Source organism: Acartia tonsa, chromosome 1, assembly GCF_053477335.1.
Source record: "Acartia tonsa isolate MP-2025a chromosome 1, ASM5347733v1, whole genome shotgun sequence".
NCBI lineage: Eukaryota > Metazoa > Arthropoda > Copepoda > Calanoida > Acartiidae > Acartia > Acartia tonsa.
The window spans coordinates 23,424,029-23,440,793 of record NC_137260.1 but is presented as its reverse complement, the minus strand read 5'-3'; the positions used below and the strand labels follow the sequence as shown (position 1 = coordinate 23,440,793).

The 16,765-nt window shown below is 32.2% G+C and overlaps 1 protein-coding gene and 1 long non-coding RNA gene across 4 annotated transcripts; one reads left to right on the top strand and one right to left on the bottom strand.

Moving 5' to 3' along the window:
- The first annotated feature begins 28 nt into the window (after positions 1-28).
- LOC145315247 (inositol monophosphatase 1) lies at positions 29-12,851 on the top strand. 3 transcript variants are annotated; one of them, XM_080155281.1, is made up of 11 exons: positions 29-140; positions 402-462; positions 551-600; positions 964-1,111; positions 1,392-1,481; positions 3,240-3,329; positions 8,467-8,530; positions 9,668-9,771; positions 11,057-11,140; positions 11,991-12,087; positions 12,711-12,851. In XM_080155281.1, exons 1-10 carry the CDS (start codon positions 58-60, stop codon positions 12,003-12,005), a joined length of 789 nt encoding a protein of 262 aa, XP_080011407.1. In that variant the 5' UTR covers positions 29-57; the 3' UTR covers positions 12,006-12,087; positions 12,711-12,851. The 3 variants fall into 3 exon arrangements, with proteins under 3 accessions (XP_080011407.1, XP_080011413.1, XP_080011419.1); XM_080155287.1 differs by having other exon boundaries at positions 11,991-12,091; positions 12,673-12,851; XM_080155293.1 differs by having other exon boundaries at positions 11,991-12,091; positions 12,654-12,851.
- A 1,168-nt stretch (positions 12,852-14,019) lies between these two features.
- LOC145315238 (uncharacterized) lies at positions 14,020-15,701 on the bottom strand. Its single transcript, XR_013877993.1, has 3 exons — positions 15,514-15,701; positions 14,652-14,754; positions 14,020-14,143 (listed from the first exon to the last, which is right to left on the bottom strand). It is a non-coding gene; the product is annotated as an uncharacterized LOC145315238 (long non-coding RNA).
- Between the last annotated feature and the right edge of the window lie 1,064 nt (positions 15,702-16,765).

Sequence of the window (16,765 nt, the reverse complement as noted above, 5' to 3'; positions counted from 1 at the left end):
TAACAACTTACTTTTTTTGATTAACAAAAAAAATGTAAAATAATTTTAGATCTGAAAATGTCTGAATATGAAAGCGAGTACAACTTTGCTCAGGAATTGGTGAAAGATGTTGCCGTCACTATCAAGGATGCATTCAATAGGTAAATTTAGCGCTTTGACTTTCAATTTATCCAACCGAAAATTTAGTTAGTTTTGTATTGAACTCAAATAATTAATTTTGTATTATAAAATTGAAAGTCTAAGTTGCTTTTAGCCTAACGACGGATAAAGGTACCTATACAATTCAGTAAATCTAATTTTTCTCTGGAGAAGTTTTTAATAAAACGAGTTTCTCTTCTTAATTCAAAGCGTCAATTAAGACTTCTTTACCATTTAAATTTTTTTTTTTTGTGTGTTTTTAGAACAAAGAACATATCAACAAAATCAGGTCCACATGACTTGGTTACGGAAACAGACCAAGAGGTAATAAATATTTTAACATGTTTTGTCTTATCTTATTTCTTAAGTTTATACTTTTGATAAATAGAGTTTAAATGAGTAATTTATTTAGGTGGAAAGAATAATCAAGGAAAAACTAACCGCCAAATTTCCTGACCACAGGTACATTTCTGTAGAATTCCAGGGGTGTATATTTTCAAATTTGACCCTGCTGAGGGGGGAGGGAATAAACAAATTTCTAGCCGGGGAAAATAATGAATTTTGTGCAGAATATACCCCCCTGTAGAATTCTTTAATCACTATTGATTTTTCCTCCAGGAATTAATCAAACCTTTTTTTTATCAAACTTAATGAAAAATCATTTTTTATAGAAAAAAAATTAAAATTGCCTACTTCTGTCGCATCAAAACTTCCAAAATGTTTGTGTAAGATAGATAAGACCCTTTTATTACTTAGATTGTGTGATAAAAATATTTCAAAAAGATAGGGCTATTATAAGAAAAAATTAACTAACTTTCCTTTCAGGTTTGTTGGCGAAGAGACCGTAGCTGGAGGTGGAAAGTGCGAGCTGACAGATGAACCAACCTGGATTCTGGATCCTATTGATGGAACCACAAACTTTGTTCACTCTAACTTCAATATCTGTACCATTGTTACTTTCATGGTCAAAAAGGTATTTAAAATATACCTACCTAGTTATAAAAAGAAAGAGTAACAATTTTTTTGGGATGGGATATTTTTTACAAAGGCGACTATTCTTGGGAGGTTGTTGGTACCCAACCCCAAAATAAACATAAAACCTTCCCTGGACCTTTAAGAAGCTAAAGGCGAAACATATCGGTTCAGTGGTAAGCAAGATCCCTTTTTACAGACATACACACACATCTAACTAAAAGATTTTGTTTCTCCATAAGTAGAAAAAAACACTCCTAATCAGAACATTTTATTCCCAGGAGGTACAATTCTGTTTGGTGAACAATCCCATTTTGGAATACCTCTGGTCGGCCAGAAGGGGCAAGGGCGCATTTCTCAATGGAAAACAGGTATAAAGGGTTATGTCCAATCTGTCATATTCTATAGCGTTCTTATGCCAAAATATGAAATTCGCATGCAATCGAATTCGAATCACACCAGTCTGTATATTGACTTTTGTGGCAAATAGTAGGAGGGGCTGTTTCGCCAACACTTTTTGAAAGAGTGATTTTATAAAGGTTAATATTGTTTCAAAAGTTGTATTGTTAATTTGCCTAGGAAATATGAAAGTCTTCTCACATTTCTTATTGAGCTTAATAGGTATTCGTTCTGTTATCTTAATTCTAAAGATTTAGCTTCGGTCCTAGCTTCCCTTAAATGAATAGCTTAACTAATTTAATGGTTTGTGAGATCTTAACAAACAAGCAAAAATTGATACTTCACATAATAGGTGATTAAAAGCATACTTAATTTTTAAACAGAGTTTTTAAAGAAACCAGATAAAATATTTTTAAATGCTTCTTTATTTGTTTTATTTTTCTTAACCTTTTTTTGTACCAACAAGAAAATATATCTTCCCGTTTCAAATTGTTTGAAATCCTGATCAAAACAATCTTAAAGTTTAAATCTATACAAATACAACCAGTTAATCTAGTTATTTATAACTTAAAAAAAATAACCTATTTTCAGTTTTTGGATTATATTTTTCTTGCAAATTTTCTTTAGAAATTAATCCCATAAGAAAACTTATACGTTATTGAAGATTTTTCCTGTCATTTCTTATAAAACTTCCATTACAATAATCCTTTATCAAGGATTAAAAAAACATAAAAGCGAATCCTGCAAATGAAGAAATTAATAATTACCTACCAAACTTTGGAAAATAATTATATGTAGGGTAGCTTCACTCTTTAGGACACATAGTTCCTTGTCATTTATCTCTAAAATACTAAAATAATCAAATGAATCAAATGTAGACCTTTTGATTTTACTTACTAAAAAGTAAGTCTTTACTGCCTAAGTTGACTGAAATCTGAATATAATTTTTGTGAAGTTTCATAACGATCAAACGCTTATGATTTGTCATTCATGGCTAAAATAAACGAAATATAATTATTTAACAGTACCTCACGTACTGACGTTGATATGTACTGAAAAGCAGACCTTAATTAAAGAAAAATCCTACATTTTAAGATTAAAGTAGGAGAAAGTGTTTCTGATACCCAAGAATCATAATTTTGCAATTCTTTGAAATTTCGCTGCTCTATAATTTACTTTCTTATTACAATCGTTCTTTTAATAATTGAGGGGGGGTTGAGTCAATAATTTCCCCAAGTTTTGGTATCTTTCATAAAAAATGGTGGGGTAACCGCCGCGGCGTTTTTTTATGAAAGATAAAAAAAACTTGGGGTAGGTAATTATTGGCTTAACTAAAAACATTTTACTCAATTATCTCAAAAACTTGGGAAGTAGCACCTAAAATAAAGATGCTTATATATCGTGTTATGCGACGTCACAAATTCTCCACCTAAAGATATATTTTTAATCATCCAGAGGTGTATTATACTTATAAGAATCATGTGCACGTTTCCGCTATGGTCTCAGATAAGAATGTCAAAAATCGACCCACCATTTGATTAATTTAGTTGAGTGTCCAAACGTTTCAACTATTAATTTTAATCTACTGAAGGGTTAATTTTGTGTACCATTATTTGGGTTGCACATCAATATATCTGCCATCGTCTCATCCCTTCAGATCCCTGCTGGAAGATAGATCAATATTTTACTGAATAGATTTTTTTAAAAGTTTTATATTTTGCTATTTGTAGATTCATGTATCTAAGTGCACCGAGCTAGAGAACGCTTTGTTGCTCCAGGAGGCATGGATGCTTACCAGCAACACCCATTTTGTTGAGAAGGTGAGTGCAATCAAATAATAATTAGGTATAAAAGTTGAAATGTTACGAATGTTTTTTTTCTCTAAAAAAGACAATGTAATAAGGAGGGAGAGGACATTGGGCTGTTTATTTCAATAGTCCTCAAAATGATATAATAACGTTTTCTTATTCGTGGGGTTAACAACTTTGGGTACTTTTGTTGATTTTTTATTGGCTGGTTCATTAGGTTGAGTGTTCAATCGTTTCAACAGAAGGGAAATATTGATTATCATCATTGAGGATGTACATCAATTTATCGGCGTTTGTCTTATCCCTTTGGTCAAGCAGGTGTGTTTGATGCAGGTTTGCCCGGGGACTTCTTCTCCATCTCCCCGGATAGGACCACTCCGGAAAAGCTTGCATGTCTTATCCCTTTAGATCTCTGAAATGTAAGTAGCGGCGCAACTTTAACAGATAACAGCTTGAGTTAATAAAATTAAAGAACAGAGTTAGTCTATTTAATTCTAGGCATCAATACAAACAAATGGTTATAACTTTTTTGGTTGTGTGTGAAAGTTCGAAATGGAAAAATAAAAAAATAAAATGTATACTTTCAATAAAAGTGCCTTAAAGATTTAGGGTCTAACCGTGTCGGTTGTTATTAACTTTAATTGCCATTCTAACCAGTTCAAGTTTTTGGAAACTTCTCCTGTGAAATTATTCCACTAAGTTTGCAAACTTTTGTAAGATTTTCAATGGAAAAATACTGGGAACATTTGTAACTTAGCAAAACTTTAATTTCTTGCTAGAAAAATATTATTTTAAACAAATATAGAAAAATGATGTAATATTTATTTCTCGCATCGTATTATAAACAGCTTTCCGATGCTTTTAGCCCCGTGCCTTCGGTATCTTTAGAACTCTGGTTTTAATCTTATGATTGTATATTTTTATATTCGTACATAAAATGGATATAATACGATGCTAGACATAGTTTTTCAGTATGGCTGAGAACCGGTTTCGAAGCGATGCGGGGAAATCGTTTTACTGTCCTCTATTTTATAATTTAGCTATTCTTTTATTTAATTGTAAATTATGAATCCCTATTCATATCACTTAGCTTTGCTCGTAAGCAAGATTTAGGGAAATCCATTAAGTTTTGGTTTAGGTTGGTAGCATTTTTTGTTGAAAAAATGTGATTGACACAATCATTAGGTAGTTACAAAAGTTTAAAATTAGTAGGAAAAAATATAAAGCTTTTCTAATAACTTTAAATCCTAAGTTTTTTTTCTAGATTTTACTGGACAAACAAAGTAGGGTTGGCAATCCGGTATCCGGAATTCGGTCAATTTTTGGTCAATTTTGGAATACGAATCCGTATCCGGAATCCGTTTTTTAATAGCGTATTCGGATTCTTAATTGGTAGGCTAAAATTAGCGTCTTGAGTTTTTTCTTTCAACTCCCGCTTTTTAAAAGCAAAGATTATCATCATTATATATAAAATCTTTTAAAATCTGGTTCGATTCTCGGAAGTGAATTATAGAGAATACCAAGAACATTGATTTTTAGGACATGTGTAGCACTTAATTTTTTTAATTTTTTGAAAAAGCCTTTTAAAATATTGCTAGAATCCGAAATCCGAATCCGGAATCCGCCAAAAATAAGAATCCGGAATCCGCAGGAATCTGCCATTTTTTTGACGGATTCTTGTAAGAATCCGAATCCGGTCCAAAAATTTGACGGATTGCCATCCCTAAAAGAGAGTCCTAAATCTATTGTCTATAAGTAACATTTCCTAAAATTCATTTTTGCATATGAATTCAAGCTCTCTCCAATTCCTGCGGGGGGCCTAGTCCCCACGGGGAGCCTAACATACGAGGAACTTGCCCAACCTAACCTAACCTAAAAAAATCAGGAAGTTTAATTATATGAAATGTACCTTATATTTTAATATTATGATATAGAATGATTCTGCACCGAATGGGATGTGATAGAAGATAACTGGCAAGCAAGTAATACATAAGTATTGGGTATCCAACACTCTTGTAGGAATTATACGTACTTTATACATCAAAGAGGATACTTCCTTGACTTTGCATTCTATACACAATAGTGACTCTTTAACAAGTTATTTCCATTAATAAATGATTTCTTAACTTTCTAAATATTTCTTGTTTTGAATGTCATTTTTAACGATTTTACATTTTTTATTTAAATAAAACCATGGAGCACAGGTTGAGACTCTTTTGAATAACCACTATAGGGCCAGCTCAAGCTCCATGTTCAAGCTTATTTTATTATGGCTTGACCAGCTGTCTAATTAGAGCTCCTCATTATTACCTCACCATTGCCTAGTATGGCAGGTGTCCTAAATTAAGTTACCTTAATGAAAAAGTCTCTCTTTAGAGAAGCTTTTTAGAATAAGGGTTGCCGTGCTAATATTTGTACGTGACTTGCATATAAATTACACAATACCACCAGTGCATTGGTAAGAAGTTTGTATTGGTCAGTTTTAAAACAATTTTCTAGGTTTTGGGATCAAGCTAGTCAAGAATTCTTTCTTCCAAAGAAAAAGTAATATTTTTTTGCTATTGCTATTCTATCCATCCTTGTTTTGCAGATTTTTTCCCCTTTTTTCTTCATGGACAAAGACAAGAATGAGTAAAACTAAAAGTATATAAAAGCGCGATTTTTTTCTCATAACAAAATTGTACCTACTGCTGCTTGACATTGATAATGAGATTGGGTAAGTTTTAATTGCTTTGCCTTTAAACATTAATCACATTATGATTCAGATACAGTTCTGGACTTTCAGACAAGGGTTATACCATAAAAGGGATTTTTAGTTATGTTAAACCAAATATTTTTCAGATTATCAATCCCTGTCCTGTTTTTCTTTACCAACTATCCGACCCTCTCTTTCTCTGTCCATGCGTATTATTACTTCATTAGAGATGAAAAGAAAAACTTTGCTTTGATACTTAGTTTCTACTGAAAAAAATCTCCTAAACTTTTGTTTAGAAAGGTTAATTGCTTTGGACATGAATGGTGATAAATATTCTGTTAAATAGACAATATATCAGGAAATATTTTCCACTAGGTATACATTGAAAAATATTAATCCTTATACTAAAGTAACAGGATGTTTGTCTGTGTGTCTGTACCGAAGGATCTCGCTAACCGCTGAACCGATCGGGTTCTCCTTAACAGGGTAGATTCTCATAGGTCCTGGGAAGGTTTATAACTATTTTGGGGGAGAGTACCACCCCACTCCCAAGAGAAATCACAATAAATCAAAATTTTTATCTTAAGTATAGAGACTCCTACGTAATATTTTGAGGTATCGTAGAAAGAGACTCCTACGCAACCTTGAACGCAACAAAAAAAAACTATACATTTAAAGTGCCACTAGAGGCTTCTAGGGGGCGTAGCCGCTAGTTAATTTATAAAATGATAAGTTAACAATTATTCAGTATTGTGAAACGACTTTTACAATGTTTTTGGTAGAATATGATAAACCATATCAAAATTGGCATGTCATATTATTTTCCTACTTTCAAATTATTTGTCTCGAACTCTTGCCTTGGATGTGTTGATCATTTAGTTTTCTTCACGGATAGAATGATAAGTAAATATTAACAGTTTTTTGATCTTTCTATGCAGTTTCTTAGCAGTTTTGATATGAGTTAAAGTTATATTCAAGTTTTTACGTTTTTACTTATTATTTTTTTCTTCCTCTATTTATCTTATTGGAATTTCTAATACTCTTTCCAAATCTACCGTAGCATTTTTTAGGGGGCAATGTATATACTTATCCCTTAATGACTGCGTTTTCTCCTTTACTTCTTTGCTTAAATTAGTTTCTTTTTATCTTGAATAAACAATATTATTAGGGAAAATAAGAATTATATAAATAAAAATTACAACTTAAATTGACAAGGATAAGCTTATTTTAAAAAAGATTTCTGTGCATTTCACTTAGTGTCTGATGAGCACTGAAACCCCCCACAACCACTTAATTTTGATGCTTAACAAAAGAAATTACTTTTTTTTGTTTATTTAAAAATGTGAGGTTTTTAGTGAAAAGCATGAGATTAGGATATAGAGTGCCTTTTAGGACTGACCGACAACAAAATTCTATTAAAGGAATACATGTACAAATTTAAGACTAGGGAAAAAGTTCACATTGGATTCCAATTTTTAACTGAATTTTGTTCTGTTTCATAATGAAAACTTTATTGTATTCTGTATGAAAAAAATTAACAGATTTACTGCAGGGATCTACAAGAATAAGCTAATGGTTAATAAATTGATGTACATCCCCAACAATGATGCACAAAATTATCTCCACTGTAGATTACAATTAATGGTTGAAACGTTTGGACACTCAACTTAAAGAACCTACGAATCTAAATAAAATAAAGTCGTCAAAGTTGGCAAGCCAACGAATAAGAAAACGTTACTTTAAAACTTTGTAGACTAGTGTAATAAACAGCCAAATGTCTTTTACCTCTCTGATTTACTGTCTGATTGTAAAAGTACTTACATAAATTACTTAAATAACAAAACTTTTAGAAATATGTATGTATTGCCCCACGGGCGTGCTAAACACTTTGTTTAAGGGTTGATCAGGGGACAATTAAATTATTCTGCCAATTTTTGCTCAAGAACGTGGAATTCTTCAAAGAATACTTTATCTATCTGTCTGTCTGTAGCAAAAAATCTTGCAAACCGCTGATCTGATTTAGTTCTTCCTTCAGTGAAACTTCTCATAGGTCCACGGCCCCTTCCCCTCCACACCGATTTTAGTTTTTCTTCTTTCAACTAAAAAAATAGGAAGTGTTCTAGATACATCTAAGGCCGTATCCGCAATTTGAGAAATATTGCAATACATGTTATTTGTGTTTTAGGGTATAGTCCCTTTCGTGGCAACGCCTCTTAAGGGGCGTTTCTTCGTTTTTTTTTCACAGTAGCTTTTCTCCTATTTCTACTCCCTGCGGAGGCTCTAACCCTGCGGGGCCAATTGCCTAACCTCTCGTGACAATCACCTAACCCAATACAACATAACCTAGAATAACCTATTAAAAGCCATTTTGAAAATACGACGAATCGCCTCCTTAAGAGGCGTTGCCGTGAAAGGGACTATACCCGTGTTTTATTATAAAGATAACTCTTTTAGGCCCGAGGCGTGCGAGCAAATGGATCTGCCGGCATAAACCTATGTCTTATAGCTATGGGATCAGGAATATTTATGTTTATATAATAATATTTGTATATTCCATTTCCAAGTTATTATCTCATACAGAAAACTGTGTAGTTTACTATAAAATTCTTAAGGAATGTTTCAGTAATCGAGATGCTTTTTTGTGGATTCTTAAATATTTATAAAAAAAAATCCAGCTTCTGCCCTTTAAAGCATCTACACATTCAAAATTATTATTTGAGAAAACTTTGTTTGGCTAAATAATAGAGCATTGCTCACCAACGAACCACAGGAAAAAGGTTTTATAGCATTTCGTAGTTGAACAAATACAACTAATATTTATTTTTAGGCTACAAAGAGAGAAATTCATAAAAAATTCAATACTGAAATGAGTTTTATGTAAGATACAATTAGAATTTATATTTTATCCGCAAATATCGTATTTCACTTTTTAATTATGTCCTTCTAATATCAGGTTTTAATTATACAAAACTCACTCATTAGGTTAAAAGTACAGCTGCGGCCGCTAAAAATTATATTTTGATATTTCTAATGTAAAATTTACATAAAGATAAACATTTTCTGGAAAAAAATTGTTCTTCTAGCTTCAAAAATAAGAAAATTACAGCCGTTTGAAATTTTTAAGTAAAAAAGACCTAAAAACAAAGTTTGTTAAATAAAAGGGTGAAGGAAGCGAAAATTGACTTAGACTTATAAAAGGTCGGAAATTTATTATCAAACAGGGGACTTGCACAAAAAAATTTAGCCCTCTAGCTCTAATAGGAACTGATTAAGGTGCGGCAAGGGGCACGACTGTAAAGGGTTAATAAATTATCCACTCTTTATGACTACAAAATACACATTTTATTAGGCATCTTTGTAGTATTGGTTAAAATTAACAATCTTTCCAATAGGTAGTAGGTCAAACACATGGAATCTGTTTTAGCAAAAATGTTCTAATGTGTTGTAACAAGATTTAACACTTCTTACACATTATATCATACTTCTAACTTAAATATGGCAGATGTCATACTTTAATCTATCTTAAAAATCTAACTATTTTTATACTCAAATATTCGAACCGTAGGTACATCTTTTAAGTCACCTAATTATTCACCAAATGAACTTTCAAAACAGTATTGAAATAAATAGATAAACATATGTTTCTTTTTGTCAGCTGATTTGTACTTTGAGATTGGATTCCATATTTGGGATTATTCTGGACCCTCTCTTATTGTGGAAGAAGCTGGTGGAGTAGTGAAGGATATATCAGGAAAACCAGTGAGTATTTTTACCAACACGGCTATTTTATAATTAGCTAGCTGGTGCGCCACTAGCACTAAGGGCTCTTTATTTTAAAGGGTGAGGAGAAGGAGAAAAATTGCCTAAAACCATTCCTAGGCTTAAATGTAAAACCACTGACCAATGTGAAATTTCCCCAAAACGGAGAACTCAATCGGTTTTGTAGTTACCGATAACTAAAGCTTAAGACAAAAAAAAATTTAGGTACTACATAATTACATTATATAAAAGGATTCTTATTAAGCTATTATTTAGCTTAAACCTTAATGTTTTATTTGTCTGCTATGAAAGATCTTACAAACCGCTAAATCAAAATAGTTCTCCGGTTCTACTTCTCATATTTTAGAAAGAAGGTTTTTTAACTGTATAAGCAGAGGTTACCTATATCCTTTCAAGAGAAATACCCCCCCCCCTCAAAAAAAAAAATATACCTATATAAAAAGAAACGTAAACTCTTCCTTTCTTCTCTCGAGTGCCCCTGAAGGGGTTTAGCCGCTAGCTGTAGTAAATCTAAGATTATCGTATAAACACTCAATAAGATGAATATGTATTTTTCTTTTTGGCAATTCTAATACAACGGATTTTATTACTGGAAAATAATTGTTAACATTTTTACTTTGAGTACCTTTGACTTAAGAAAGGCGTTCAACAGGTATGCGAAAAACATATGTTTCTAATATGTGAATAGTTTTTTTTTATATAGTAGACAACAAACCCTTTGATTGCATGATCTTTGTCTGGAGATCCTCGTTGTAAATTGTAATGAGTTGTGTCTGTTTGAGGCCAAGGCATTCCCACCTAGTTTCTTTAAAAATTGTACTTTATTTTAATTAGGTATTTTCTGTTTATAAAATTATAAAACAATTCAGTATAAACGGTACTGATCTATTTGTACATTTATGTAAAAATTTGAATTACATAAGCAGAGCAAATCAACAAGTTTAGAGACTTATCCAATTGTTCTAAATACATAAATATTCTTTACATTTACAAGTTGCCAGAGATATGGAAATACAAACAAAATTAATAAATGAATGGCAATATACCTTTAAAATTTGTCTACAATTTAAAAAAAAAATATTAATCTTAAATTGTAACTTCATTTCTATCCTATGAATTTTACCCATAAATATTATGTTCAAGTTTAACTTATTTTGTAAAAATCCAGTATTAAATATTATCGTCCTTTTTCTGCGTAGCATTGTCCCTAACCGTGGCATTTCTCATTGATTGATTGCATATTAACCATAAACTATTTATTCAGACAGACTTCCTTGGTCGTAATTGTATAGCCGGAGCTAATCAACAACTTCTGGATCAAGTTATACCTCATATCAAGACGTGGGAGGTAACACAATTTTTAATCAGTCTTTTATCATTACTCAACATTACCAATACGTAACTGTATGCTAATAAACAAAAACAAAACAATTTTTGGGGAACAAGTTTTACCTCTTATTAATGAAGATTTAGGTGGTATAAAAATCTTTTATCCTATTATATAAAGAAGTAAGCTTTTTTGTCTGTAGCGAAGGATCTCGCCTACCGCTGAACCGATATCTCTTTTTAAACTCAAAATGAAAATGTAGATTAGTGTCGGCATTTCCCCATCCAACCTTCTAGGGGCGTAACCGCTAATGATTTATATTTTAATACATATAATAAATTTGCCAAAGAAGCTTCGCTTACAGGTATTTCCTTTGGGAAGGATGGGGACAATGGGCTGTTGATTACACCAGTCCCCAAAGTTTTATAATAACGTTTTTTATTGGTTGGTTTAATAACTTTGAGGACTTTAATTAATTTTTGATTGGTTGGTTCATTAGTTGGGCGTTTCAACCACTTATTGTAATTAACAATTTTGTGTATTATCACTGTGCATGTTCATCAATTTATCGGTCATTGTCTTATCCCTTTAGATTACCGAGTTCCTAGCAAAATATCAGTTCCGACTTCCTTTAGCTTACAAATACACAGTTGATTTAAAAAAAAGAACATTCCCTCTCTTTTTAATAAAGGTTAATATGGTGTGTGTTGGGGTGATATTGTTGAAAAAAAGAAAATGTTGGTTAAAATCCAGAAATCTACACTTGTATCGCACGATTAAAAATAAATTGTATCCCACAGATGAACAACGCATTTGTTATACTTTTAGTGTGCTAAATTCCATTGATCTAAATTAAAGTTTTGATTTTAAGGTTGAACGCGACTAGTAAGAATGAGAAAAGAAACTACCTTAACAAAGAAACCTCAACATTTGCATTTTTAGACAGTTATTTTTCAACATATGTATATTAGGGTGGGTTCATATCGGAATTAGACAAAGCGGGGATATGCAACAGATAAAATTAACCTTAAAAACATTTCTGACCGAAAAAGAATTAAAAAAAATTGAGTTTTAGAACACGACCACTTAAAAATATAATTCATTACTTATTAGTATGCAAAGACGACATTCAAATTTTTTAAAATCAGAACTATGGCTTCATGGTGCTCCCTGGAAAGGCCTTGAGGAGCTGAATCAGGAACTTTTGTCCGTTTCAAAATATCTCGTTCCTAGCCTTAGAAATCACTAAAAAACCAAAAAATTTTAGGTTTATTGAGAATTGTCCAATTTGTAGAGGTTTTTTAGATTTTCTCAGGCTAGGAACGAGATTTTTTGAAACGGACAAAAGTTCCTGACTCAGCTCCTCAAGGCATTTCCAGGGAGCACCATGAAGCCATAGTTCTGACTCAATAAATTTTTGACTCCCATTTACAAATAGCTATACAATTGAATGTCTGGTCGTCAGTGGTTTTAAGACTTAGGATAAATTTTAAATCATCCAGAGGTGTATTATATCTATATAAATTGAGTGCAGATCCCCGCTTTGGCCTCAGAAAAAAAATGTCCAAAATCGACCCACCCTAATGTATATCACCTATATGATAATCTAAATGCGAAATAATCTTCTTGTGTGATTCACCTTAAATAATCTTTTTGAAACTTTAGATCTGATAATTGTTGAATTGTTTAAATTCATGTGACAGTTGTTATTAATAGAATAATTGTTTTTCTATTTTTTCTTTTGATTTTATTAAAACCGAAGCTTCTGTATATTTAGGGTCTATAGATACGCATAGATTTATTCTATATTTGTTTTAAATTCACGGACTGCACTTCTGTGACGTTGGCATTTGCTTGATTCAGCATCAACAATTTGAATATTTTAAAAATATTTGTCTGCGAAATTTTAATTTGTATGGGGCTATTGCACATAACATGCAGGTATATAACATTAACTAACAACTGAATTTTAAAAAATAAGGGGGGGGGGGGAAGTTTTGACACATTTGCGTAAACTAACAACTGAATTAAAAAAAATAAGGGGGGGGGGGGAAGTTCTGACACATTTGCGTAAACCTGGTGTATAGGCTTTATCTTTGGACTGAGAGGATAGGTTATTAGGGATAAAATCATTCTTATATGATGAATTTCCCCCAGATTTAAGATTTTTTGGATAGGCCTCCAGGTTCCGGAGCTCCAGGCCTCCAGGTTGTCTCTCTACAGGTAAAAATGAAAAAAAAAAAAAAAATTTAAGAGTTAGATGTCAGCTTATGAGACAAAATATGTATGTTTTTTCTTCAAATATGTGAATAACAATCAAAAAGAAGCATATTTTGTTTTATAAGTTAACTTCTAACTCTTCAAAAAAAAATCTTATTTTTAATTTTTACATGTACAGAGACCACCTGGAGGCCTGGAGCTCCGGAACCTGGAGGTCTATCCAAAAAATCTTAAATCTAGGGGAAATTCATCATATAAAAATGATTTTATCCCTAATAACCTATCCGCTCAGTCCAAAGATAAAGCCTATACACCAGGTTTACGCAAATGTGTCAGAACTTACCCCCCCCCCCTTATTTTTTAAATTCAGTTGTTAGTTAATGTTATATACCTGCATATTATGTGCAATAGCCCCATACAAATTAAAATTTTGCAGACAAATATTTTTAAAATATTCAAATTATTTTTTATAAAAAATCCTTAAAAATCACATAAAAATCTTATGTTAATAACCCTTTTATGATTTTAAGTAATTTTTGTAGATTTTTTTATGCAATTTTGGAGGATTTTTCACAAAAATGGTTTTGTCTTACTAAGCGACCCTAATTTTTTTAATAAGTATCCATCTCTGATTAATCAGAACATATTTATTTAGGGAAAAGTTTTGGAAATAAAAATTCAAGAATTAGATGCTTTATTTGTAAATTTAATATACAGCTAAACAGTGTTAGGTTTAAATTGGTACATAACAATGATGTAAGTGAGGCAAGTTGAGAAAATGCTTGTTATTGTTCCCATGTTCACCTAAATGATAATAGTTATTTATCGCATCGTATCATAAACAGCTTTTCGCGGATATAGAATGTACAATTATAAGATTAAAACCAGTTTTTTTAGCCCCGAGGTGCCGTAGGCACGGGCTAAAAATCTGGTTTTAATCTTATAATTGTACATTTTTATATTTGTAGAAAGCTGGATATAATACGATGCTAGAAATAGTTTTTTCGTATGGATGAGAACCGGTTCCTATCCACCGGATTCAAATGAATACGAGAAATTAATCTAACATGCTTTCAAAATTAAAACACTATTAGGAACATGGACAATGTCATTAGGGTTAGTCACAATTACAAAAAATAAGAAATATAAGATGGAAAAGTTGAAAGAATTTTATTCCTCGTGGAAGGTGTCAATGTTAAAAAAGAAGAATGTTGTCCTGGCTTGTAGATCCTATCTTCTATATGTGTCTTATAGCTTTAGATGAATTATGTAAAGTTGGTCAAAATTAAAACTATTGTAAAGATATGATAACCTCAAACAAGCCAAATGCCGAGAAAGGTCCCTCAAATTCCATCCTTCTCAAAGCAGCTTCTAACTTGTGATGTTCATTGCTTGGCAAGTTGTAGTTCACCTCTCTATAAAATAAAAGAAATTAATATAATTTAAGGATCTAAAATATTTTTTTACTTGCCATCATGCAGTTTGTGGGTGTGAAATAGAATAACTTAGATATTTTCAAACAAATAGTTTTATTATTTAGATATTCTTTTAGCAGACTATTCTGTATTAGTTATCCTTTACACTATTAAAATTGTTTATTTGAAATGCATTAATAGTTATTTCTTTCATCGTATTATAAACGGCTTTCCGCGGATATAAAATGTACAATTATATGATTAAAACAAGTTTTTTTAGCCCCGAGGTGCCGAAGGCACGGGCTAAAAAAAACTGATTTTAATCTTATGATTGTACATTTTTATATTCGTAGATAGCTGGATATAATACGATTCTAGACATAGTTTTTTCGTATGGATGAGAACCGGTTAATATCCACCGGATTCGAATGAATACGATAAAAACATTTAATTTTATTTACGAGAAATTTGACAACAATATTACAAATTTCATCCTAAATCTCAATAATTGTGTTTATGACAATGGGCGATAAACCCCTAATTAAAAAGTTGGGATCCAGTTAGTTTGCACCAGCCAATCAAGATTTATTAAAAGCACCTAAAATTTCTGTTGATCATTATCATTAGGGATGTACATAAATTGTTCTTCAATTGTCTTATCCCTTAAGATCACTGTCTTGAATGATAAATGTGATTTTGGAACTTTGGGTGCCCTAATAATTAACATCCAATGTCACCTCCCCCCATTCATGGTGTTACCTGATTTGCAAAGCAAGCTCTATAAACTGCTGATGACACGTGTCCAACTCATAAGCTGTGTGAAGTAGCAGAATAAAGCTCATAATCAACCAAGCATAATATTCTGCAAAGAATCTACCCCCAGTAGATAATTCATACAGGAAAAGAACATATCTTTCAAAAACAGCTTTTAATATTTAAATCTTAAATTTTTTCATGCTTATGTTTAATTTAAGTTGAAAATGAATATTTTTTTCATTGACACATAGGTAATTAATTTGTTGTACAGCTGGGAGGTTTTTAAAATAAAAAATTATGACCCTGAAGGGATAGAGCCCCCTACTGAGGGGAAAAGCTACTGTGAAAATACGACGAGTCACCACTTTAGAGACGTTGCCACGAAAGGTACTATACCCGATTTTTTCAAAATCAAACTAGAGGCCTCTGGGTGCCTTTGAAGGGGAAGAGGAAGGAAATTGACCCCCTTACTTTCCATTGTAAATTAAAAAGAAGTTGGAAAAAAATTTGGTGGAGGTAATTTTCTTCAAGGGCCGATTTCTCTTGGAAATAGTTCAAAACCTATTATGGCTATCCTGTAAAGGAGAACCATTCGGTGCGGTGGTTAGCAATATCTCTCAGTACACACAGATCCTGTTATTTTGTTGTAAGATTTTTAAAATATCATAAACTTCCTGATAGTCTCAGCCGGATAAATAACAGCGAAGAGTGGAGCTAATCCTTTCTTTAGACTCTGATACTCCACCAGCAGATGGTTGGCAAGGAAACTGGGGGATAATCCGGGCTCTCTTAGTAGTAGCTTCTTGTTATCTAGAAATATTCGTGGTTAAATTAAGGTTATTTACTAAGCTTCGCTACTTTCTAAGTTTCTACTTTATATAGTAACAAGCCGCTGCGCCCCTAGAGGCCTCTTGATGTAGGGAAGGGGGGGGGGATTTTTTCCAGAGGGGCGATTTCTCTTGGGGGATGGTGGAACACTTGTGGTAAGTTGAAGCGTTTCAGCTTACCGTCGCGAGTTCGAATCCAACGAGCCCCTAGCCTTAAAGAATTCTACCAATAACAAACTAGCAGTATTTACTACTACAAAGATATATTTAAAACTGAATACATTTACAATAGGGTTATTACTATATATACAAAAATAGATGATAACAATAGGTTAGGTTGAAGGGGGTGTGGGGAGACAAGGGCGGAGCCCTGCGGCGGTAGGCATCTGTGGGGTAAGCTGCAGTAAAGGGGAAGGTAACCACCTCCC